Source organism: Leopardus geoffroyi, chromosome B1 (genome assembly GCF_018350155.1).
Source record: "Leopardus geoffroyi isolate Oge1 chromosome B1, O.geoffroyi_Oge1_pat1.0, whole genome shotgun sequence".
Taxonomy (NCBI): domain Eukaryota; kingdom Metazoa; phylum Chordata; class Mammalia; order Carnivora; family Felidae; genus Leopardus; species Leopardus geoffroyi.
The window spans coordinates 104,562,389-104,587,443 of record NC_059327.1 but is presented as its reverse complement, the minus strand read 5'-3'; the positions used below and the strand labels follow the sequence as shown (position 1 = coordinate 104,587,443).

General features: G+C 39.5%; 1 protein-coding gene and 2 long non-coding RNA genes across 5 annotated transcripts in view; 1 reads left to right on the top strand and 2 right to left on the bottom strand.

Moving 5' to 3' along the window:
- Window positions 1-382: 382 nt before the first annotated feature.
- Window positions 383-3,531, bottom strand: CB1H4orf3 (chromosome B1 C4orf3 homolog). 2 transcript variants are annotated; one of them, XM_045468862.1, is made up of 2 exons: window positions 3,207-3,531; window positions 383-1,765 (listed from the first exon to the last, which is right to left on the bottom strand). In XM_045468862.1, coding segments are annotated over exons 1-2 (207 nt in total). In that variant the 5' UTR covers window positions 3,413-3,531; the 3' UTR covers window positions 383-1,764. The 2 variants fall into 2 exon arrangements, with proteins under 2 accessions (XP_045324818.1, XP_045324827.1); XM_045468871.1 differs by having other exon boundaries at window positions 383-1,745.
- A 1-nt stretch (window position 3,532) lies between these two features.
- LOC123593264 overlaps window positions 3,533-25,055 on the top strand; it is a 55,607-nt gene continuing 34,084 nt past the window's right edge. The window contains exons 1-2 of one of the 2 annotated variants that reach the window (XR_006710221.1): window positions 3,533-3,762; window positions 11,318-11,458. This is a non-coding gene — a long non-coding RNA (uncharacterized LOC123593264). The remainder of the gene's footprint in view (window positions 3,763-11,317; window positions 11,459-25,055) is intronic. The other variant, XR_006710220.1, reaches the window with a different exon arrangement.
- Window positions 4,156-6,651, bottom strand: LOC123593259. Its single transcript, XR_006710219.1, has 3 exons — window positions 6,452-6,651; window positions 5,916-6,048; window positions 4,156-4,685 (listed from the first exon to the last, which is right to left on the bottom strand). It is a non-coding gene; the product is annotated as an uncharacterized LOC123593259 (long non-coding RNA).

The window sequence follows — 25,055 nt, the reverse complement described above, 5'->3', positions numbered from 1 at the left end:
CCCGTTTCCCCTTTTACCCACTTAGCCTTCAGGTGTGGGTACTGTAAGCAGTCACTGTACTAGAGATGGCACAGTTCAGTGGTAGGCATAATTTCTTATTCATCAGCTATAGAAAAGATACAACCCTCACGCTGCCACCATTTTTGTATACCATTTATAGTCATGTCACAACACTAGGACTTTACTGCCTTCCCTCTATCAGAATTTTCAGAATATCTAATAGCTGTGGTACTGGGCTCAGATTTTAGGCTCAGAAAGGTAGTAAGGATCATAAATCTTTGTGTGTAACCTATCATTAAGCTACATGGTAACTGTTAATCCTCTCAAAATAATACTATCAAGTAATTTGTTTAAACAAATGCAAAATCCAAATCAGACCAAATTTAATTATGTAATAAACGTTTATTGGACAAAATTATTAGCAAGCAGCAGAAAAATCGTCCACATTTGGTATGCTCAATGAAATCCCAGTTCTATGTTTCCTTTAGATGCTTCAACCTTTGCATAAAAGGTTCTCTCCATGCAGATGCAACAATATCCTGAAGGCATAATTATTAACCTCATAGTCAGCAACAGGCAATTAAAATCCCCCAAAACCAGTCCCAGATTTCACTCTTAACTGCCATTCTAAAAGGGAGAGGATGTAGAGTTTACCAGATCTATGCCTTGTTTCTAAGGGAAGGGAATATCCTCAAAATACTGAGGCAATAAAATGTATCAGATGTCACCAATTTTCAACAAGAGCCCATTTCTAACGTTACATAAAGGAGTATCTGTTAGATAATAAGAATGGCTTCTGAAGGGCTTTTAGTAGCTGTTTTGGGAGTGTGACTGTCTGATTAAATAAAATTCTGATCCTCCTAGAATGTACATTCTTGTTAACATTTAGATAAGTAAGAGAATGTAAGCTCCATGAAGGCAAGGATTTTTTTTGTCTGTTTTGCTCACCGCTGTACCTGGCCCAGAGTTAAGTGCTCAAATATTTGTTGAAATGAGTAAATATGCTGACTTTGCTGACGTATTTAATGTACAAACATTTTTAAAAAACATGTTCAGGCCACAAGCATTCTTAATGCAACCACAACAACAAAAAATAGGTTGGAAACACAGTCTTATTTTAGGGAAGTTCAAAAGCCTAAAAGGGAATGAACGGCAGGAAGCATCCAGGTGAGAGGACATGCACTCTAGATTTCCAATGTTGGATATTATATACTTTCCCTGCACTTGTATCAAACTGGCAACCATAACAGGACACTTAATCTAAAATTAAACTGGTACTTACAGCCAATATATCGTGGGCCTGCATTTTCTGTACAGCTCTTAACTCCTTTTTCTCAAAACCCTTTTTCCCTTGCTTTTCAGTAATTTATTTTTAAATACTTCACCTTAATATTTCATCATTTTTGCATCATATGAAACCCTAGCTAACCCTTAAGATGTTATAGGCTAGACAGTACTGTATTTCTTAATGGATACAATAAACCCTTACATATAAATATTTCAATATTCAGCCCCTGTAAAGCCATCAGATGTTTAAAAAGTTTAAACATCAATCAGAGTCTAGTTTAAGAACTTAGCTATATGAATGGGTGAGATCATCACCCATTTTATGTAGTCCCCAAAATGAAGAGTATGTAAAATGAAAGAAAAGTCGCTTAGAGTTTGAAGTTCTGTTGCACAATCCTTTCTTCTCCAAGAGGTTTGTAGTCATTTTCAGAATTCATTCCAGGAACCAACTTCTTAATCTAGACATAGGCAAACCATTCTGTAAAAACCAAATACTTGTCAACAATGTCTCCTTCCCATTTTAATACTTACCCTAATATTTGAAAATCTAGGTTGTCTCAGTCACTTGCACATTCCTAAATGATTTATGTATTGATGAGACAGAGGAAAAAAAAAAAAAAAAAGGCCTGGACTATTTCTCCTAAGGCTTCCATTTTCTACCCAGGAATGAAAACTTAAAAAAAAAAAAAAAAAAAAAAAAATCAAAATCACTATATTTGAGGTATCAGTCTCTACCCAAAACAGGAGGGGAAGTAGAGGAGAGTGGAAACTCTATAAATGGCTTGGCAGAGGATTTTATAGAAATACCCATCTCTTCCATTCACCCCACTCAAACCTCTGCCTTCTAATTTACCACACTATCCAGCAACTCAGCAGCGATAGGGCCTTAATACAATGACCTTATGCCCAAATCTTTGCCACAATTTGGGGGTGGGGAAAGAAGATAAAATTGCCTATCAAGGCTTACAAATTTATAAGCATGACTGAGAGAGGTTAACTCCTGGTGAGAAAACAACCCCAAACTCCAAGAAAGCTCCTCAATGTCTAAATGAGCTGCACTGCTTTTCTTCCACAGGCTCTATCTTCAGGTCACTGCTTCTCTCCTGAACTTTTCCCTCATCAACTCAATCCTGTGTCCTTTTCTTGTTCTGCTCCCCTACTACTTCTCTACATTTCCTTTCCTTCTCCCCTTCCAAAATTGTCTTTTCAGACTGAGTGGCAAGGAAAATGCAGAGCAAGGATTTTGCAAGTGGAACCTACAGAATTTGGTGTTTGGGGCTGTGTGGGTGTGTATAAAAGAGAGAGGAGAGTCAAAGAGCCTCAGGGTTCTGGGAGGAGTACTGAGTGAAAAAAGTTACTTCCTGAAATGGCGGCACAAAAGTGCATTTTTTTGTAATAAGTTATTAAGAGTTCAGGTTTGGACCTGTTTGAGATACCTACGTGGCCTACTCATGGCCCAACTGTAGTATAGGAACAGTAGCTTCAGTCGAGCGCTTACTGCTGCCAGGGAAAATGCAAATCGCTTTTAGATAAATTACTATCTCATTTAATCTTCATTCCACACCTACGGTTCCAAATGGTAAATGGAAAAATAAAGCTCAGAGAAGCTAAATAACTTCTCTGATTTCTTTGTGGTGGTGCAGGAACTCAAACCCAGCTGGTTTCATTCCAAAACATGAGAAAAAAAATCATGGAGCCAAGTTTCTACCTCTTTGAAGACCCTCACTGAGGTGCCAAGGAAGAACATTTTCATTCCAGCCTTATCCCAATCTCCCCACCCACCCACTGACCCTGCCACTCACCAGCTACGTTATTATCTTGGACATACCATACTCTCTGGAATTCAGTTACATTGCCTACCCCCGAAAGGAGTAGTGGTAAGCTCCCTACCAGTTCAACGTTGTATTCAGAGTACTCACCAGGGTAAAAGATACACGAAGATAAACACCACCAGGTCAAAGAGGATGAAGAGCCAGAGATCCAACCAGTAGGAATGTTTTGGAAACCGTTCTGCCCTCGATTGAGACCGCACTTCATGATTCTGCTGTTGCCTCCCAGCTTCACCCAAGGCTAGCCGCTCCCGGGGACCGTCTCGACCATCTTCAGGCGCCGCGCCGGCCTGCATCTCGCACCCGTCACCCGGCCGCAGTCAGAAGAGCTGGAAAACACTCACGTACCGTACTTCCGCGTTCACCTGGCCTTAAACTGGCCGCAGTCTGCTGCCTACGCATGCGCGCTCCCCGCCCCCGGAAAAGGGCCTCCGAGCACCCTCCTCTTCTAGCGCGCAGGCGCCGCCCGGCGGTCCGCTGTCTCCGTGACTGCCAGCAGGCAGCTCGGCCTCCACCCGGAATCGGAGTAAGAGGGCCCGCCCGCTCCGCCCTGCTGCGCCCTCGGGGAAACTGGTGAAACAAGTTTCGCTAAAAGAAAAAGTCTCTGGCCGGACCGGAAGTCACCCTCACGTCCCATTCCTGTCAGGTGATGGATTCCATCCTGGAACTCCCCACGGTCGCCTTTTCTTATCCCTGCATGGGTCCATATGCCAAGGTTTTGGGGCCCCCTCTGATGGATTTTGTGTATATAGCACGTTCCACTTACTTTATTTAATCCTGAAACTCTATACTGAGATGGAAATCGTAATTACGAGCGTGAGTTTCTAAGGGGGCCAGAGAGCAAATCATGAGAATTTTGCATGTATCTCATGGGAGTGAATATAAGAATAACCCAAAGGTTTGGGAATGTGATCCCCTGCGAGATTACGGTGCTAGCAGAAAGAAAATTATTGACCATTGTCGGTGAGGAAAGATTCTCCTCTACTTACCGTCTTTGGGTCTCCAGCAGGGCCTAAAAATTAAACTGACGTAAGACAGATTAACAGGAGAAAGGCATACAAGTTTTATTATTATTATTTTTTTACATGTACGTGACAACCTTCACAAGAGAATGAAGACTTGAAGAAGTGACCAGAACAGAACGCTTTTATATCTTTTAGACAAAGAACCAAGTAAGGCAAAGGAGTTTGGGCCAGGGGTAGTAAACTGTGGAGAAATGACTAGGATGATAAGCATTAGTGTCACAAGTCTTTTTTGTACAGATTTCTCAGTGTGATTCCCCATCTCTGGTGAGGGGAATGATTTTCTTCCTCCTGGTAGAGGGAGGGGATCTTTGACATGGGAGTTTTATCTCCTGCCAGGAAGAATAAAGAAGGTCAGATTGCCCGTCTTGTACCTGCTGTTTCTCAAGCTCCTTTAACTTAAAATAATCAATAAGCTAAAACAGCATATTTTGGGGTGACATGCTCTGAACTCCTTCATTTCCTCTGAAAGTTTCTTAGAAGTTTCACGTAAAAGCTGAATTTGTGGCACTGGAAGGAAGAATTGGATTAGCAACCAAGAGTCTATCTGCAAAGGGAAAGAAGAGCATAAATTAGAATAAGAATGAATAAACAAGAAATAACAAATCTAAGCACACTTCCCCATATCTTGTTAAATCAGTCTCCCATGCCTGGGAATAGGTCCCTCGTATAGAATGGCTGAACCTCATTTGTCTGACCGAGAGTGTGCAGCTCTGGACACTGTTTTCTCAAGCAATTTACATAGAAGCAGCCTCCTTCGCCAGTGACGAAGCTCCTCCTTTTTGGGCTGTCAGTGTGCGTAGGGGAAGGCAACTTTGGAGCACAATAAAGCCTAAACTGCTAACTTCTGGTAGAATGGCTTCCAGTGTTTGTGTAGTTATGACTAAACTCTTGTTCTGTTACTATGGAAAGATTTAGAACTATCTTTTCCAACTCAAGTTCCAAAGCCTGGGAAAAGGGAGCTCAGTATTGAGAAAAAACTTAGAATTGTGATACACAAGCCAGTATTCTATAACATCTTGTCTAGTATATTTATGTGGCACTACTTTATGACCAAAGGAACCCAAGTTTGTAATTTGGCTGGCATTTAAGGTGGAGTACCTGATGACAGAGGGCATCAGGAATCTGAGGCCCCATCATCTTGGCCGTCTAGGTGGAACTCTATATATACCTTATCATCATATAAGATTAAAAAAAAAACAGTATTGTTCATGGCTAAGGTCACAATGAAGCTTGTGACTTACTAAGTTGGGGTTTGGTGTATCTTGTCACCTGTCATGTTGTTATCTGCACATCTTTGTCTTCCGTGTATCCTTGTCAGTCCATAGGAGCAGAACAGGTTGTGAAATATATGATGTAGGAGACCTGCAGTTAGGCCTTGGCCGCTGTAAGTCTTGGTCTTGTTACCTGACCAAGTTAGTGCAATGTTTTGGTCTCCCCATATGTAATCTTTGGCCTTTGGCAGCTCAGCTGCTCCCAGGTCACGCAAGGGTGGCTTGTGAGCCAGCTGTAATATCTGGTGGTTTGGCAAGGGTCTGTACTGTAAGAGTCAGTAAGTATTGAGACCATTTCTGACCTTCACGAGAGGCTTGAGGATGCTACTTGTGGAAGTGCACAGCAAGGTTTGATTGTAATACTGTCTTGGTATGTCAGGTGGGAAAAGCCCAGTACCATCACAGTTTTCAATGCTAAGGGGGGAGAGATCCCTTCTAATGTCTTTGAACAAAGGACAGTCCTTGAGCTTCTGTAGAGGCTTTCCCGTGTACAATTTACTCACCAAAAAGAGAAGAGTGATGTGTTTTTTCTGGTCATGGATGCCATACCCTGTCATGCATCCATTTTCCAGAGTTGGTCCACCAGTTGGTCTTATTGGCAGGAATAAAAATTAATTTCAAGTTCTTTTGCGTGATCTAGATGTTGATATAATCAGCAATCAGATTGATTAGTTAATGTGGCCAGGGTTTGAAAAGTGGTTTAGGGGGTGTCAGGTCTGTGCATAACTTGCTGAGAAAACAGTAAGGGTTAGTAAGTGAGACACCAGCTGGAAAGAGAGCCCATAATGGAGGATCAGGGTGAAAATGGGATAGATTGAGACAAGCAATCTCCAGCCAGCCTTTTAATAAATGGCTAAAGAAGGGGGAGGCTTTGTTAAAAGGAAGATCTTTTAAAATTTCCCTTTGGGAGTAGGGAGACCCATGGGGGGAGAAAATAGGTGGAAGTGAATGTTTCTTGATCTGTGACCTTGGGAAAAGCTGTGTACTTGGTGATTTTGTCTGTTTCTGGTGCCTGGGAATTTGCCCGGGAAATCCTTACTTTAAGGTCAACTTAAGGGGTGGTCTTCCAATTGTCCTGGGAGTGCTAATCCTGGTCTAACTTGGCATGGTTTATGTGAGTCTAGGAGGGTTTTTCTTTTATTTTGATAGCAGTGTGAGTGGTTAGCAGTACATCACAATGGTCTTCTCAGGTGACAATGCTTTCTTCTAAAAGCCTTGATGTACATCTAATCTTCTGGTCAAAAGGGATGGCCAGTCAGCAGAGGCCATGCCATTGTAACTTGCTGATGATATCCTCTAATTAAACTAGTTACTTCTTGTATATAGCTAGTCATGGTGATGTGGAGAACAAAGGCAAAAGAAATGCAGATAAAATGAAATCTCCTTAGAACTTGCAGCCCATTGAAAATACTTGAGGCAGGCAGAGTATGACATTCCTCAGGAACTCACAGCTGCCTTAAGTTAATGCTTTGCTACAGGCAAAAAGCAACCTTAGCTTGACATTGGCCTGACCTGTAGGATCCTGTAAGTCTTCTTTAAGATATGAAAATCCTTTTGGAAACTTCCTTTATCTCTGCCCCCTCCCCCCCAATTTAAAGTATAATCACTTCTCACAGTCACATTGCAGCTCTTCTGCCCCCAGGTCCTGTACCATGGTATAATAAAAACACTTTTTTTGTACCATCTCAAGAAATCTTTCTTGATCTTTCACTCTTGGCCCATATCACATCAATAGCATTGAATTTTTCACTTAAGCCCCTATAATGTTCACTCAATCCAGAAATAGAAGGTTTAGGGATGCTAGTAGGAATAAAGTGACCAAACATTATTTCTAAAGATGTTAATAATGTCTTCCCTGTGGAGTATTCCAGATTTTTATAAGGGCCAGAGGTAATGCTTCTGGCCATTAAGTCCAGTTTCTTAACAGACTTTTTCTAAAGTCCTTTTGATGTCTGGATTTTTATATTCACTTTGCCTTGAGGATTAAGGATGGCACAAAGTGTGAAATTTTAATGAGTACCCCAAAGTTTTTGCAAGAAAGTGGTTAACTTCTGCTGTAAAATTAGACCCTTTATATGACCCAATCCATAAAGAATGCCAAAACAAGGAATACTCTCAGTTATTATTCTTCACCATTGCTGTGGCATTGGTACTTCTAGCTGGATAGTATTCAGTCCACCCACTAAGTATACAGACATAACCAAATAGTGGGAATAGCCTGACACTGGAGATAAATCTATGGAATCCATTGTGGGGTTTCACAAGGGACAATGTGGGTCTTGGAGGATTTCCTGAGGTACGTTGGTTTCCTCCAGAAATTTGGTGAGATTTGTAAGTAGTACACTGGGAAATAATTTGGCCAGAAATTTTGTGGATGCCAGGGAAGAACCAATTCTCTTTTAACTCCTTAAGTATCTCCCATCTACCCGTATGTCCCATCTGATGGGAGATGAGTGTAAGCCAAAAGGTCAAAAGAAAGGGGACCACAGGAAGTCTGTTTGACCCAATGTATAATCTAATTGTTTGGCACTCTTTTGTATCCATTTGTCTTTTTCAAATTGTGGGGTATTTGCCTGAATGGTTAATACTGTCAGTCAGGGATAAAAGCAGGGTTTTAAATTGGGTGGAAAAAGAAAAGGGGTTCTATTTGGGGCTGCAAAGGTAGCAGCCTTGTCAGCCCTGCTATTCCCTAGAGACACAATATCTGTCTCCTTAGTATGGCTACACAGCCAACAATATCAGTTTTAGCAGGGAAGTGAATAGCATGTATAGGGCAGCAATTATATGCCCATTGGCGAGAGGAGTACCAGCAAGAGAGGTTAAGAATCCACAGGATTTCCAGATTGTGTCAACAGCCTGATGAGTTTAGCACCTTGGGCTAACTAACTTTACAGTGGGCAGAGAGTGTGCCTCAGATGTTTTATGTGGGGAAACTATGGCACAGCCAGTTATTATGTTTCCCCAGAAATTTCCTCTGTAGGAACGATCACAAAATAGAACTTAAGTCTCGGTTGTGTAAAGGGGGTGGTATCTAAGAGATCCTCTCATGGCTTTCAGATAATTTTTGTTTTTGTTTTTTAGAGAGAGAGTGTGTGAGCATGTGAGTAGGGGAGAGGGGCATAGGGAAAGAGAGAAAATCTGAAGCAGGCTCCACACTCAGCACAGAGCCCAATGCTGGGCTTGATCTGCCAACACTGGGATCATGACCTGAGCCAAAACCAATTGGCTGCTCAACCGACTGAGCCACCCAGGTACCCTGAGACAGTTTCTATATTTGTAAAGTAATTCTGTGGAATGGAGTGATGTTCTCCATTATCAAGGAAGGGATAATAGAGTAGTCAGATTTAAAGTGTTACAGTGATGGAAGATGGAAGAAGGGTTGGATAATAGAGGCCACCACGTAGAGAGGTGTGGTGTCTTATGAACATAAAGGAACATAGAGGTGAATGGGGAGCCTGATCTCAGGGAACTGGCTTTGTCAGTTAGGGAGGCAGCTGTGGCTACCGCACACAGGCACGAGGGCATGCCTGCTGTCACAGGATCCAGCTGACAGGAAGGACTTACCTGAGAGGCAAAGATTTTCCTGGAATTCCCATAGCAATCCCAGTATTTTTGTGGCACTATAGGAAAAAAAAAAAAAAAGGTTGTCAAAATTAGGTAGCTGAGAATTGTGGGTGTTCACAGTGCTAATTTTACGCCTTCCAAGGAGGTTAATGAGGGCCCGGAAATGAGCTCTGAAGTAGTATCCAGGAGGAGGCTTCTAAAGATTTAGCCAGGGCAGCAAAGTTAGGAATTCATTTGTGGCAGTAGCCAGCTGCCTCTAGAAATTTATGTAGCTGTTTTTTCATTTGTGGAAGAGGGATCGGCAAAACTGACTCAAGGCATTTGAGAGTGAGCTTTTGAATGACTTGAGGTGAAAGGAACAATCCAAATGACAGCCCTACCTTAGTTTAAAGCTAGGTTCTCTTTTCTGCTTATTATGGATCTTTGATAAGAAATACAATTGCTGAGAAGTCTGTTTTGCTTGCTGTTTGCTATGAGCATTGTGAGACCTTTCCTGAATGTAACCCGCTGTGTAGTAGAATGGGTTGTAAACCTTCCTAAATGTAGTCTGATATGTAATGGAATGAGTGGTTGTACATAAACTAACCGGCATTTCTCGCTTCTGTAAACCTGCTTGCTTAGCACATTCCTCACCTATCCCCTTCCCCTTTTTTTTTCTCCCACCACAAGTAACGGACAAAGCCTTCCCGCCAAAGGACAGACAAAGGACGCCCAATCAGAAAACCACAAATGTCCGTACTTTAAAATCGACTAATCAGGCCCCTCATAATTTGAAACCTCACCTATGCTGTTTGTCCCTGTCTATAAAAACCCTATACCAACTCTGATCGAGGCCTCTTAGCGTCACCGGCAACGAGTGCGCAGAGGTCCAGGTTCGAACCTGCAATAAACGCCCCTTGCCGCTTGGCTTTGACTCACGACTCTGGTGGTCTTTTGTGGGAGGTTTAGGAACTTCGGGCATTACAGAGGTATCTCATGTCCTTAGTAGGTAACAGTTGTTTGTACCCCTATAAGTTTAGTTTAAGATGAGTTATGGCCTCTTTCAGCTACTATAAGAGCATGCTGCTTAGTTTGGTTACAAAGTAAAAGATCATAAACATACTGAACAAGAGTAGAGCCTTGGAATCTACCCTGGCTTTAGGGACTTGGGAAAATATTGAGGGAAACTTGCAACGTCCCTGAGGTATACCAGTCTATGTTAATTGTCTCTCTCTAAATGTAAATACAAAGAGGAATTGTGAGTTAGGGTGCAATGGAGTTGAAAAGAAAGCCGAGCAGAGGTTAATTACTGTAAATCAGGCTGGGTCAGCAGGAATTGAGACAAGAATGGTAGCTGAATTAGGGACTCTGGAGTGATGAGGAATTACAAAGGCATTAATGGCTCTGAGATGTTCTATAAATTAATAGATTTGAATCCAGTCTGAATCCAGTTTCCCTCTTTCTTTACTGGTAAGATTGTAGTGTTACAAAGCGAGGAAGTGAGAATATCCTGCTGTTAAAGAGAGTAGGTTCAGTGCCTCGCTGCGCACTAACGAGGGCAGCACTGGGCTACACATGGGGGAAGTTTGTTCCTTTTCCAGTAATATGCACAACTCTGTTGCTGTAACAATTCAACCTCATTTGCATGTGAGGCCTGGGTGCTAGTTGGGATATCTTTTAAGATTGCATCTTCTTCAGAAGATTTTCAGTTGAGATGGGTTTCCATTAGAGTAAAAAAGTTTGCTGTTTGGTCAGATGCAGGAAAATAAAAATACATTTCTCATTACACTGTATGGTGGCATTAAATTTACATAACAAATTTCTACCTAAGAGATTTGCTGGGGAGGAGTCAGAAAACAGAAAAGCATGATGGGTGTTAAGAGGGCCTAAAGGTATCCGGGAGGCCTAGGATATAGACAGTGAAATAGGTTGCCCAGAGACTGAAAGCTTGAATAGAATCAGAGGTGACAGGTAGAGATAAAATCCTCTGAACAGATGGTAAAGTCACATCAGTGTCAATTAAGAACCAGTTCCTGATCCTCTACTATGAGGTTGATGGTGAGCTCTGGGGTGCACCTTGGGGTTAGTTGACCCTATCAGGAGGGTATTGCCCCACAGAAGGGGAGAAGGGAGTGAACCCTCTGAGGGTGCTGGGTCTAGAGAGATTGTTTCCTTTTTTTTTTTTTTTTTTTTTTTTAACGGCTATTGGAAATCAAAAACAAGAATACTCATAATAGAAAATATCAAATCACTATGCCTAAAGAACTAGTTCACACCAGTGTTTTCTTCTGCTAATCTAAATTTGGAAAAGGTAAAACATGAGGAGAGACTCTTAATACTTTTGTTGGATTGGATCTTGCAGGCACAGATCCAGGAGACTAACTGGTAAGAATTCTTACCTTGTGCTGGCTGTGTCAGAGATCCCAGGATCTCTCAGCTGCAGTGGCCCTGGAGTGAGCAGTGTACAACCAGTGACATCCCATCCTTGTCAGCAGAACTGTAGGTAAGGAAAAATGCTCCTCTACCTACCCTCTTTGTGTCTCCAGCAGGGCCTAAGAGTTAAACTGACATAAGAAAGTTTAACAGGAGGGGGGCACCTGGGTGGCTCAGTCAGTTGAGCATTGGACTCGATTTTGGCTCCAGTCATGATCTCATGGTCATGGGATCACGCTTCAAGCTGGGCTCCAGGCTGACCTGAATGTGGAGCCTGCTTGGTTCTCTCTCTTTCCCTCTGCTCCTTTCCCCCTCTTGCATGCTCGCTCTCTCTCTCTCTCTCTCTCTCTCTCTGTCTCTCTCAGAAAGGAAAGAAAGAAAAAGAAAGAAAGAAAGAAAGAAAGAAAGAAAGAAAGAAAGAAAGAAAGGAAGGAAGAAAAACAAGATTAACAGGAGAAAGGCATACAAGTTTTATTATTATTATTGTTTTTACATGTACATGAGAACCTTCACAAGAGAATGAAGACTTGAAGAAGTGACCAGAACAGAACGCTTTTATATCTTTTAGACAAAGAACGAAGTAAGGCAAAGGAGTTTGGGCCAGGGGTAGTAAACTGTGGAGAAATGACTAGGATGATAAGCATTAGTGTCACAAGTCTTTTTTGTACAGATTTCTCAGTGTGATTCCCCATCTCTGGTGAGGGGAATGATTTTCTTCCTCCTGGTAGAGGGAGGGGATCTTTGACATGGGAGTTTTATCTCCTGCCAGGAAGAATAAGGAAGGTCAGATTGCCCCTCTTGTACCTGCTGTTTCTCAAGCTCCTTTAACTTAAAATAATCAATATGCTAAAACAGCATATTTTGGGGTGACATGCTCTGAACTCCTTCACTATACTGCCTGGATATTCCCTGGTGGCTCCCATTTTAAATATTTTCTCCCCTGTCATGTTATGAATCTTGGATTGTTCAGAAAATGCAGGTATTAGTGGTTCTCTTCGTGCAGTATGAATGAAGGTATGACTGTGTGCCACTAAATCTTGATAAAACCTCTTTGAAGCTGTGATTACTCCATTTTACAGAATTAGAAGGTGAGACACAAAAGGAGTACAGAGTCTACAGTTACTAAAAAAAAATTATAAAGCCTAAAATTCATTCCAAATCCAGCATTTTTTTTTAACGTTTATTTATTTTTGAGACAGAGAGAGACAGAGCATAAACGGGGGAGGGTCAGAGAGAGAGGGAGACACAGAATCTGAAACAGGCTCCAGGCTCTGAGCTGTCAGCACAGAGCCCGACGCGGGGCTTGAACTCACGGAGTGCGAGATCATGACCTGAGTCGGGCGCTCAACCGACTGAGCCACCCAGGCACCCCACAAATCCAGCATTTTTAATGCTGTTCTACAGATGCCTACACTTGCTTTAATTTGCCTCAAAATCAATTACCCAGTAATAGAGACAAACATAGTCTGCTACCTTAAAGAAAAATACCACTGTCCTTTTGCTTTGTAGCTTTGGGGAATGAGAAGACTGTTATCTGAAAATTAGCTAGACTGTGTGATGTAGCCCAGATTATAGGCTGGTAATAGGTTGGAAAAGACCCTGATCATTGTGACACTGAGACTTTACAAAAATTAATGGAGGCAAGCGAACTATTACCCATATAATGATGGAAGCATTCTTTTCAGTGGCAAGATTGAATCAGCTACTTCTAATTATTGAAATAGGATTGATAAAAATCATTGAAATTGTAAATGTAGAAGTAGCCTGACATAAACTGAACAAGTTCTGAAATGGTTTGAAACTTGTCCTTAGCAAAGAGTCACATGTTCATCTGTGAGAGGATGTTGGACTAGGGTCTGATTTCTTGAGTAGGAAGGTATGTTACATTTGGGAGAACAATTAATACAAACAGAGAGGGGTCATGTAGACTAAATTCATTGGAAAGAGTCTGTCACCTGTTCAGACTTCACCCCTGTAAAAATTCCAATGATTCTTGATTATTCTACCTGATAGACAGAAATGAATATGGAGTATGGTGGTAGAATTCACTATGTTCCTTAAATTATAAGCAATTTAATTTCAAAGAAAGTACTTTACTGAAATTCAGATACATTGTTAGTGAGGTAGGAGCTTAGCATTTTCCCTTAAACCTTTCTGCCTGATATGTCCGTGAAAAATATGTACCAGAAACTACAGAATGAGTTATTATACTGCAACCGTGATCCGGCATGTTCACAATACTGTCAACACAATTAATCTGATTGGAGCTAGGGTAGAGAAGATAGTGTATGAGCATGCCATTACCATGAGGCCAAAGATAGGTATTTTTTAGGAAGACATTCCAAACTTCTGAAGTTCAAGTGTAGTAAGTTCTTAAGAGGGAGTGATAAATTATGCTTTAACCTAAGGTGATAATACAGATTTCTTCAGACAGCTGTTGAGTTAGTATGTCCGTATAATAAATCATCTTCATGATTATCCTAGGAGTTAAACTAATTTTATAGATAGAGTAACCTTTCCAGCAGTAAATCAATCAATCAATCAATCAATAAATAAATAAATAAATAAATAAATACTTTGCTAATTGTCATCTGAAAACATGGATTTTTCTTAAGTTACCCCTTTCTTATCTTCATTGCATTTTTGTCTCCTTTCCAAATTGAATGAGTGTTCCAATAACTCTGTGGATTGGTACACCAAGTTATTTCTCTGTCTTCTGGGGAATTTTGTCTGTTTTTTCTTTTCACCATCATTGCTGTTCACTTCTATTATAGTTTCCTTTGAGCATTGTATAGTCATCACAATTAATTGCTATTTGTTGCAGCTTCCCTTTTATCTTCATCTTGGCCTTCAGCAGCTCCCATCCATGTATCCCACCATTAGTCTGTCTCCACCCTACTCAGTTAAACTCGTGTCCAACAAACACCTTTTGCTGTAGCCAGATTGCTATCTTCCTTCTTTCTCAGAGAAACTGTTCTCCTCTTGGTCTTTGATGTGTGTACTCATTAACCTGTAATACTTCCCCTTCTATCCTAATCCTCCGCATCCTTTTTCAATTCAAATGCCAACTTCATAAAGTTTCCCTCTAGAAATCACATTGATTTCTCCTTTCTCAGTATTTCTAACATACCAGTTGTGAAAACTTCACATTTAATTGTCTCCACCTATTTCATATACCATGCTTTCTTCTTGGGGAGAGAGTTAACTTCTCAAGATCAAGGCAGTAAAGTATTTACTTCCATACTTTTCTTACCTTCCTTTTGCATTAGTTATTATCCTCTACATTGTATAGCAACCACCTGTTGATGAGGCTATCCCCTGGGCTGATCATTTTTCCAAATTTTTTTTACCTTTAACTCAAAAAACGTCAAAATTTTCTTGACATATTGTCTGGCACACTGGCTTGCTTTATAACACAACGTTATATAAATTTTCTCCCCTATTAGAGTATTAAGTATCCTTTAGAAGGGAAACTATATTTTTTACCAGCTTTGTAGTTTCCACAGTCCTTCAACAGTACCTTGAACATAGAAAAATTAAATATTTATTCAATTATATTTTGTTGTGTTCTGCAACCACTGATACAATCCTGGTAAAAAAAAATACTTGTAGAATTAGCTCTGTTTTAACATAATAGTATAATGATACCACTAAGATATGTCACTACTGATCTACCACTCTCAGTGGGGATGCTTTCTGAGGTTTTTTTTCAGTGGTAGTAATGGATATGCACTAATCCATTCTCCCCTTTTGGATTTCTTGTCTTTAATTTCAATAAATACTCTTTAAATGCCTCCTGTGTGTCAGGCTCTGTCTGAGCAGCCAAAGAAGATTTAGGTGCAGTAGTCATTTAATTCATTAGCAGTACTGACTGAGGACACTTAGCAGAGCAATGTGATGTTCACTCTGTCCCAGAGTCCTGAGGTCCTGCATCATGGTTTTGGTGTTAGGAAGTCTGAGCAGGATTGGCTGTGAACAAACTACCTATCCTCTTCCACCTACCTTCTCACACATGTGCACACTTCAACCACAAAAGCTCAGTTTTGTTTATTTAAATTTTAGAGTTTCATGAAAGATTTCATTTCAATATAAAGAAGGCATTCTGCTTCTTTTTAAAGTTTCAAAACAACTTCAGTAGGGCAAGGCTTAAATTGGTAGGCATAGATGACAAAGATGTTGAAACCTACAACCTAGAAATCTCATTATACTTATCAACTGAGTGATCAACCTGTTTTTGTTTCATTGAAAGGTGTAGAAGGGACAGGAATTGAGTTGGAGATTGAAAGATTAGTCAATACTTGACAAGGCTTCTCTTATAAAATTATGTAATAGGCTTCCAAGAGTAGACATGGTGATATTAACATAGGCATGAATGGAATAACAGTGTTAAGTAAATGGATGCCAAGGTGATAACTGCTATATATATATAAAATGTTAACCATTATTAAACTTATTTTGTAAACATGAAAAATGTTGACATATTATCAGCAGTTATCTCTGGAAGATGGGATCACAGATCATTTTGTTCTCTGCGCTTTTTCATATTTTCCAAATTTTCTCAATGAAAATGCACTAGAAGTTGGGAAGAAGGTTTTTTGAAAACAATAAGTTTAAAAATAAGCAAGAGATAACTTAGCCCCAAATTAATTATTATTTAACTGTTTCTAACATCAGATCATAAGCAACAGACACATAACTGTGAAGGGGTATAATGGCTTATAATACTGCTTTTCAAACTACTTTTCATGGAGTTCTATGATTCCTCAGGGGCTGATATGAAATGGAAGAGATAGATGCAGGGAATGACCCCTGCTAGAGAAGCCCCTACTAGAGAAGGTCAGTTTTTATGTTCATATATAAATATGTCCTGTTAGAAGACATATTTACTTTTTTTTTTTTTTCCTTCTTTTCTGCTCTGGTGAGAACTGTGTCAAAAAGTCACCTTGTGAGACCTGTGTTCAAATTGGTGGAGTAGGCAATGCCAAGCCTCCAGAAACATTTAAAAATAGGCAGAAACTATTTGAAACGAATTTGTCAGAACTCTGGGAAATAGAGGTTTACAACAACCAAGCAAATGTTTAATCAAAATATATGAAGAATTCAAAGCCAGAATTAAAGGGAGAAATAGATGGTTCTACAATACTAGTTAGAAATTTCCATATCCTGGGGTGCCTGGGTGGCTCAGTCGGTTAAGCGTCCGACTTCAGCTCAGGTCACGATCTCACAGTCCTTGAGTTCGAGCCCCGCGTCGGGCTCTGGGCTGATGGCTCAGAGCCTGGAGCCTGCTTCAGATTCTGTGTCTCCCTCTCTCTCTGCCCCTCCCCCGTTCATGCTCTGTCTCTCTCTGTCTCAAAAATAAATAAATGTTAAAAAAAAAAAAAAGAAAAAAAAAAGAAATTTCCATATCCCACTTTCAATAATGGGTAAAAGATCTAGACAGATGATCAGTATGAAAATAGGGGTCTTGGAGCACCTGGGTGGCTCAGTCACTTGAGTGTCTGACTCTTGATTTTGGCTCAGGTCAAGATTTCAGTGTCATGGGATCCAGCCCTGTGTTGGGCTCCGTGCTAAGCATGGGGCTTCCTTGAGATTCTCTCTCTCTCTCTCTCTCTCTCTCTCTCTGTCTCTCTCTCTCTCTCCCTCTCTCTCTGCCCCTCTCCCCTGCTCTCTCTCTCTTTTAATAAAAATTTAAAAAAAATAGACGTTTTGAGCAACTCTATAAATCAATTAGACCTAATAGACATATATGGGATACTCCACTCAACAGCTATAGAATATACTACATCAGTTCTAACCCAGGCAGAGTAGAATACTGTATCAACTTTAGAAACTGGGAAGAATAAAGTTCATGAAGTTTTCAACACTGCCACCTCACAAAGTATTCCTACACAAATTCCAGCTCAAAATAAATGCAGAGGCTGTTGGCTCTTTTAATAATGCTCAGTTTCATTATTCTGCTCTTCCTAAGCTAGCAACTTGGAGCCCTCATAGAATGTGCTAGTTAGGCCCTTTATATTGCAAATCCCAGAAAGTCACTAAATGTAACTCCAGGGCTATTTTAATACTGTCATGCATCCAAGGATCCAAACCCAGGACTCTTACTCTACCTAATATCATATAAGGCACACTTAGAATGGCACATTCCCTCACTTCTTTCAGTTATTGCTCAAACATCACCTACTCAGGTTATGGTCCTTGAACACCCTATTTAAAATTGTACCCACCATCTCACCCCTGGCACTCCTCCTCATCCCTCTTCCTGACTTTTTTTCTCCATAGCATTTATACCATCTAATATACCACATATTTTACTTCTTGTATATTATCTGTATCCCCTTCATGAAGACAGGGATTTTTGGGTTTTGTTGTTGTTGTTGTTCACTGTTGTATCTCTAACAGCTAGATAAGCACCTACATATAATAAATGCTCAATAAATATTTGCTGAATGATATTTTGGAAGAAAATATGCCTACATAATCACATCAAATTAAATTGAATCTGGATTCCAGAACCTCTAGACTCTAAAACCAGACTGCTTAGGTTCAAATCCTGGTATAGCCACTTACTGGCTATTAATCTTAGCCAAGTTATATAACTATTCTTTGCCTCAGTTTCTTCTTTTATAAGATGAGTATAGTAACACTAGTTCTTATTGTATAGAATTGTGAGGATTAATGTGAACCGATTTTTATAAAGCACTTTGAACAACATCTAGCATATTGTAAACACCATATGTGTTGACTTGTAGTAAGAGTTGCATTGAACTGCATCTGAATGTATTCTGTGACTAAAACAATTGTTTAGATTTTACAGTTTCTTCTTTGTATTTTGGAGCAAATTTGTATTGTGAAGATTTTGTAGGCCCTGGGAACTAGCATTTTCATGTATGGTTACAAATGAAAATAAGAATGAAAAGAATCTCAAGTGTGTGTTAGGCCTCTTTGAATTCAGGAAGGCCTATATAATCAGTCATCTTGGCAAAAAATAGACCAGTGGAAAATATAATCTAAGATGTTGCATGTTTCTATGAGAATCTACACTACTTCTTTATAACATGTATTGCAGTTGTTTTTACTTGTTCAATGTCAGTATTCTACTTCTAGGTTCTAAGCTTCTAAGCTGGATTCAAAGCTCCATGGGAACAAAATAGATTTCTCTTGTTCACCATTGAAACGCATGTCATATTTGTCACATAGTAGTGATGCACATAGGTGCGTAGTTCATATTTGGTTAAAGAAGTATGTATTCTTGGCCACCCAGGATCCAACGATGCTGTGGTGAACAAGTTATACTTTCATACACCAGAAGCAAGAATTCATCATTTCTACCTCTAAAAACCTACTATTTCACACTCTTTTCTTCTATCCAGTTTTTTATCAGAACTCGATCATGACCTTTTTGCCTCATGGTCTCTGTTGTCTGCCTTTTCTTCTGTGCCTTTGAACTTTTGCCCATCATTACTAGCTGATGACTTTTTCCACACATTGAAGTCAGATTTCCAAGAGAGACACTAACTTGTTTAATTAATTAGTATTATTGATCTTGGACAAAATTCTCATATTATAGGCTTCTCTCAAGTATTATAGATTGACTGTCCTTGCATCAGCTAGCCTAATAAATGACCAGGGTACTGGTGACCTGGTTCAGAATAAGGTTATCTGGATATAAGGAATAACTAGAACTGGTTCCCTCTGTAGAGCTTCCATATATAAGTTCTCAGAACACAGGATGGTGAAGGCTGGCTTGCTGAGGCTGAGTCTTTTTAGCAGGTCCCATTTATTTATTCAACTACAATTGTTGAAGTTTACTTTGTGTTAAAGGGGTGTGGTGGAGCATAGATATAACTCTCTATCCTAGCCCTCCCAAACCTCACAGACTAGAAGAGACAGTCAAACAAATTTAATACAGAATAATGATATTGGTGAGCACATTGTGCTATGGAATCACAGAACCAACAGCCAGTGGGGATTGGGAACGTGAAATAAGCTCCGTCTTCACTCAGGTTTTTCTGTTCTAAGGATGTGTTGAAGAGAAGTCCTGTGTCATATTTATGTCCTTTGATACCCTTGCTAATCTTGATATATTGTATAAAAAATTATCTAAAGCAAACCAAGAAATGGCATTAAGCATAAACTCCTTCACTAAAAGGACTTTGGGTTTTTTTTGTTGTTTTAATTTTATTTTATAATCTCCACACCCCACATGGGACTCAAACTCAAGACCCCAAGATCAAGAGTTGCATGCTCTTCTGACTGAGCCAGCCAGGCTCAGCCAGGCCCTGGATTTTTGTTTGTTTTTGAGTGAAGAAACAGAGTCTTTGGCTCTCAGATATTTTCTCCAGTGAATGTAATGAGTGTATAAGAATTGTTTGAAAATAACCAGTTATACCCCTGTAGTCTGAGTGATGTGGCCTTAAACTGGACTGAGATCTGGGAAGAACTTCCTCCTCCTCCTCCAGATTTCAAATTTCTGTTATTCTTCTCCCTTAACAGCAGCCCTCACAGCAATTATTGGACAGGTATTTAAGCCCCCCCCCCCCGCTTTTTTTTAATTTGAGTATAGATGACACACAGTGCTATATTAGCTTCAGGTATACACCTTGGTGACTTGACAAATTTATACATCATGCTAAATTCCCTTTTTTTCTTTCTGGTAATCTAGATATTGTAGAAGGGAGTGCTTCTGGTAATACTTTATTTTGATAGAATTCTTAGTGGGGGTAGATATTCTATGATGAGAACCTCCCTGGAACACTAATTTTTTTTTTGGTGACTATTAATTTGTTCCATGTTCCCTAACTTTCTTCATCTTCTGCCACTGCCTTGCTTACTCTTTTTTTCCCAGTCAATCCTCCAGGAATGTCTGCTTTACCCAATAGGCTGAACGTAGGTCATTGGGCCTGAAGGTCATAGGTATATACCATCTTGCATATTAGCATACACTGAATATAAAAGTATAACTCTACCCCTACAAGATGATGATGATATTCTAGGTGTTCTGATTCAGACCGAAGATGAACCTGAACATTTGAATTCATTCAATGAAGCTCTTAATGACCTAAATATCTCTACTGATGGGTGTTCATCATTGAACATTTGATGCCTGCTGCATAGTGCTTTTTAAAAATTGTTTTTTGTTGAATAAAGAAAAGCAGGTGTAAGGGATTGTTCAAGTGGACAGGTCTTTGTTATTATTTTAGTTTGGAAGCTGTAACTGAGGAAGCCCTTAATAATTATTGTTTTAAACTGCAGAATATGTTAAATCTTTCTGGATTATCCTTTGGACACTGAAATGTAAAGACCCTGAATTGAGGGGCGCCTGGGTGGCGCAGTCGGTTAGGCGTCCGACTTCAGCCAGGTCACGATCTCGCGGTCCGTGAGTTCAAGCCCCGCGTCAGGCTCTGGGCTGATGGCTCAGAGCCTGGAGCCTGTTTCCGATTCTGTGTCTCCCTCTCTCTCTGCCCCTCCCCCGTTCATGCTCTGTCTCTCTCTGTCCCCAGAATAAATAAACGTTGAAAAAAAAAAAATTTAAAAAAAAAAAAAAAAAAAAAAGACCCTGAATTGGAAGTCTTTCAAAGACTTTGTGTCATTGACCAGTAGATGGCAGTCTTATACTATAGTTCAGAGAAAGCAAGTAGTTGCAGAAGGTAAAGAAACATTCAGTTTGAAGTATTCATCCACAGTGAACTTCCTCCCTTTCTGATCCCCACAAAACCCCCTCCCATTCACATTCTACCCCAGACAGCTATCTTACTCACCCAGTCACTTCTCTTCAGGCTCCCAGGGATCTCTTGCTGCCAGTCTCTATTTGCTCACAGGAAATATCTTTTATACTTATTCATAGTCAGCTCATAGGAACAGGACCAGCTACATAATTTGCAGGACCCAGTTTAATATGAAAATGTGAGCTTCTTGTTCAAAATTTATTGAGAATTTTAACACAGTAACAGCAGCACGTTAAACCAAACACAAGGCCCTTCTGAGCCCGCACAAGGTGCACCTGCATGAAGCTAGCCATGCTTTTATGAGCTTAAGAGATATCTCCCTCTGCCCAGCCCACTCTCTGTTATTGCAGCGCCTTCTGATGATACATACCAGAGGGCTATTTAAAGAATCACTGAATGTTATTCAGATATCATAGAACCTTAGTACTGTGAGAGAATTATTAGAGATCATCTAGTCCAATTGCCTTATTTTGAAGATGATTGGGCACCTGGCTGGTGCAGTGGGTAGAGCATGTGACTCTTGGTCTAGGGGTCATGATTGGGCACAGAGCCTACAAAAAAAAAAAAAGATGATTGAACTCAATTCTGAAGAAATGAAGTGGCTCACCCACAGTCCCTAGCTAGTTCTATCATAGACCGGACTAGAACTAAGAGTTCTCATCTGCCAGGCCAAGGCTTACTCTACCACATAGGCTTAGTGAGGGATATTTTGAGAAAAGAGTTTTCCTGTCTATTCAATCAAGACTACTTTGTTCTGTTTTCTCTATAAGAGAAGGGTACATGTTCTTACCTATGTTCTTATGTTATTACTTACTTTACTGAAATATCAGCTATATGCTAGGCACCACGTTAGATGGTTTACATATTTATCACACCTCAATTAAAAACAATTGCAGAAAATCATTACTATTTTCCCCATTTTTTAAGTAAGAAAAATTAAGGATCTGAATTTGACTTTTAGTAAGTGGGAAGACAAGAGTTTAAGCAAGTTTGTATGATTCTAAAACCCATTTTATTTTTACCACATCGTTCCTGAGTTCTAGGAATGCTGAGTCAGCTTGTATTTCCTGAACATTGCTTCTATTTTTGGTCAGCTCTATAGAAGATTTGGGGGACTCATACTAGGCTTTCTGTGCTCTTCAGCTTTACCAAGCTTGCTCCTGTATTAGGGCCTTTGCTCAAGGGTATTTTTTCCACTTGGAATTATTTCTCCCAGACAATCCATGAAAACAGGAATCATGTCAGCTAAATAGGGGATCTGATTGTAGGCCACTGAGGATACAGGCTTTTTCTCTGAATGAAATGGGAGACCTTTCAGTGTTTTGTCAGAGTGACATGATCTGATTTAGATTTTAAAGGATCCTTCTGGCTGCTGTGTTGAAAAACACAGGGTAGGGAAGGGAAGGTAGATATTGGGAGGCTTTTTAAGGGAGTTATATTAATCCAAGGGAAAGATAATGGTGATTCAGTGGAAGTGACGGGAAGGGGTGGGTTTCTGGAGTTATATATGTATTTAAGTATTATATTTCTAACTTTTTTATGGAAAATTTCAAATATATACAAAAGTAGGAACAAATAAGATTAGAGAGATAAAAGTACTTTGAACATTTATTTTTTTTAAAAAGTGAAAATCTAAGTAATTGCTATTTTCTTTTTATTTATTTTTAATTTTTTTAAATGTTTTTATTTATTTTTGACACAGAGAGAGAGACAGAGCATGAGTGGGGGATGGGCAGAGAGAGAGGGAGACACAGTATTTGAGCAGGCTCCAGGCTCCGAGCTGTTAGCACAGAGCCTGATGTGGGGCTCAAACTCTCAGACCGCGAGATCATGACCTGAGCTAAAGTTGGACGCTCAACCGACTGAGCCACCCAGGCACCCCAATAATTGCTATTTTCTATGTGAAGTTTTTCATGCAGTTATAAAATTAACAGTGGATTTAAGTTCTTATTTTTGCAAAAGATTACATATTCTCTAATCTATTTCTTTTCTTTTCATCATGTACTCAAATGGTTTTCTTCCCTCACTATAATGTATCTGCCATATGTATATACCATTTAGAACAGTGCCTGACACGTAGTAAGAATTATATAAATGTTAGCTGCTATTTTCATCATTGTGAAAAAGAATTAGTCAAAACAAAAGTCCATAGTTAAATGCTGAAAAAGTTGATTCCCTTCTCCACCCCCTAATACACACCTTCTTAAAATATAATTGCTTGAAGTGTATAAAATAGTACATCATGTGAGAATACGAGGAAAAGAAAACTTTTTGGGCCCTAGCCAGTTGTAAGAATCAGTGTTTATGAAAAAAAAAAAAAGGGAGGAGGAGGTGGCAGTTGAAGGTGACACTTTTGGTGTCTGATGGCCCAGTTGTTCTCAAAGACTGGCTAGTAGACCTGCTGCAGCAGAACTACTGGGAGCTTTCCAAAATCTCTGGTTCTGTTTTCAGAGATTCTATCCAGTAGGTTAACAGTAGAGATGAAGAATGCAAAAAAATTTGGGGGATCCTGGGTGGCTCAACTGGTTCAGCATCCAACTTTTGATTTTGGCTCAGGTCATGGTCTCATGGTTTGTGAGTTCAAGCCCCAGTTTGGGCTCTGCGCTGGCAGCATGAAGCCTGCTTGGGATTTTCTCTCTCTTTCCTTCTCTCTTTCTGCCCCTCCCCTGTTCAAGCTCTCTCTCTCTCTCTCAAAATAAATAAATCAACATTTAAAAATTTTTTAAAAGAATGCAAAAAATTTTTAGTTTCTCTGGTGATTCTGATTCTTAGCCAGATCTGAGAATCACTAGTGTAGAAAAATATAGTTCTTTGACTTAGTATTTAATTTATTTTCTATCATATTGTTCTGAGTGATATTAATGGGGAAATATACATATCTACACCAAGAGAAGGGAACTAGGAGGATATCTATCAAAATCAGAATGGTGATAATCTCTGGATTGTAGGTTTATGGAAATATTTATTTTGCAATTGCTTTTCTTATTTCTGAGTTCTAATTGAATGTATATTACTTTTATAATAATAGATGTTTCTAAGGAAAATATTTACAACCAGTGAAAGATTTGTTTTCATTGAGTCATAATTGGCATGTAATATCCTATTATTTTAAGGTCTACATCATAGTGATGCCATATTTTTTATACATTATGAAATGACCCCCATAATAAGTCTAGTTACTGACACCATACAAAGTATTACAGTAGTATTGACTATATTCCCTTTTCTGTACATTACATTGTTATGAAATTTATTTTATAACTTGAATTTATACCTCTTAATTCTCTTTACCTACTTTGCCCACCGCTCAATACCTTCCCATTCTGGTAACCAACAGTTTATTTCCTGTATCCATGACTGTTTCTGTTTGTTTTATATGTTTGTTTAATTTCTTAAATTGTACATTTGTGTAAAATCATATAGTATTTGTCTTCCTCTGTCTGACTTATTTCGTTTAGCACACTGCCCACCAGGTCCATCCATGTCACAAATGACAAGATTTCATTCTTTTTTATGGCTGAGTAATATTTCAGTGTGTGTGTGTGTGTGTGTGTGTGTACATCACATTTTCTTTATCTACTCATCTATTAATAGACAGGTTATTTGGTTGTTTCCATATCTTGATAATTGTAAATAATGCTGCAGTGAACATGGAAGTGTATGTATCGCTTCAAATTGGTGTTTTTGTTTTCTTTGGATAAATACCATGAAGTAGAATTATTGGATCATATGGTAGTTCTGTTTTTAATTTTTTAGGGGAACCTCCAGGCTGTTTTCTACAGTAGCTGCACCAATTTACATTTCCACCAACAATGTATGAGGGTTCCCTTTTCTCTACATCTTTGCTAACACTTATTTTTTGTCTTTTTAATAATAACCGATCTGACAGTTGTGAAGTAAAATTGTGGTTTTGGTTTGCATTTCCCTGATGTTGAGCATCTT

Excerpts from the sequence above, each read along its gene's own strand:
- CB1H4orf3 (XM_045468862.1), bottom strand. The coding sequence starts at position 3,412 with ATGCAGGCCGGCGCGGCGCCTGAAGATGGTCGAGACGGTCCCCGGGAG.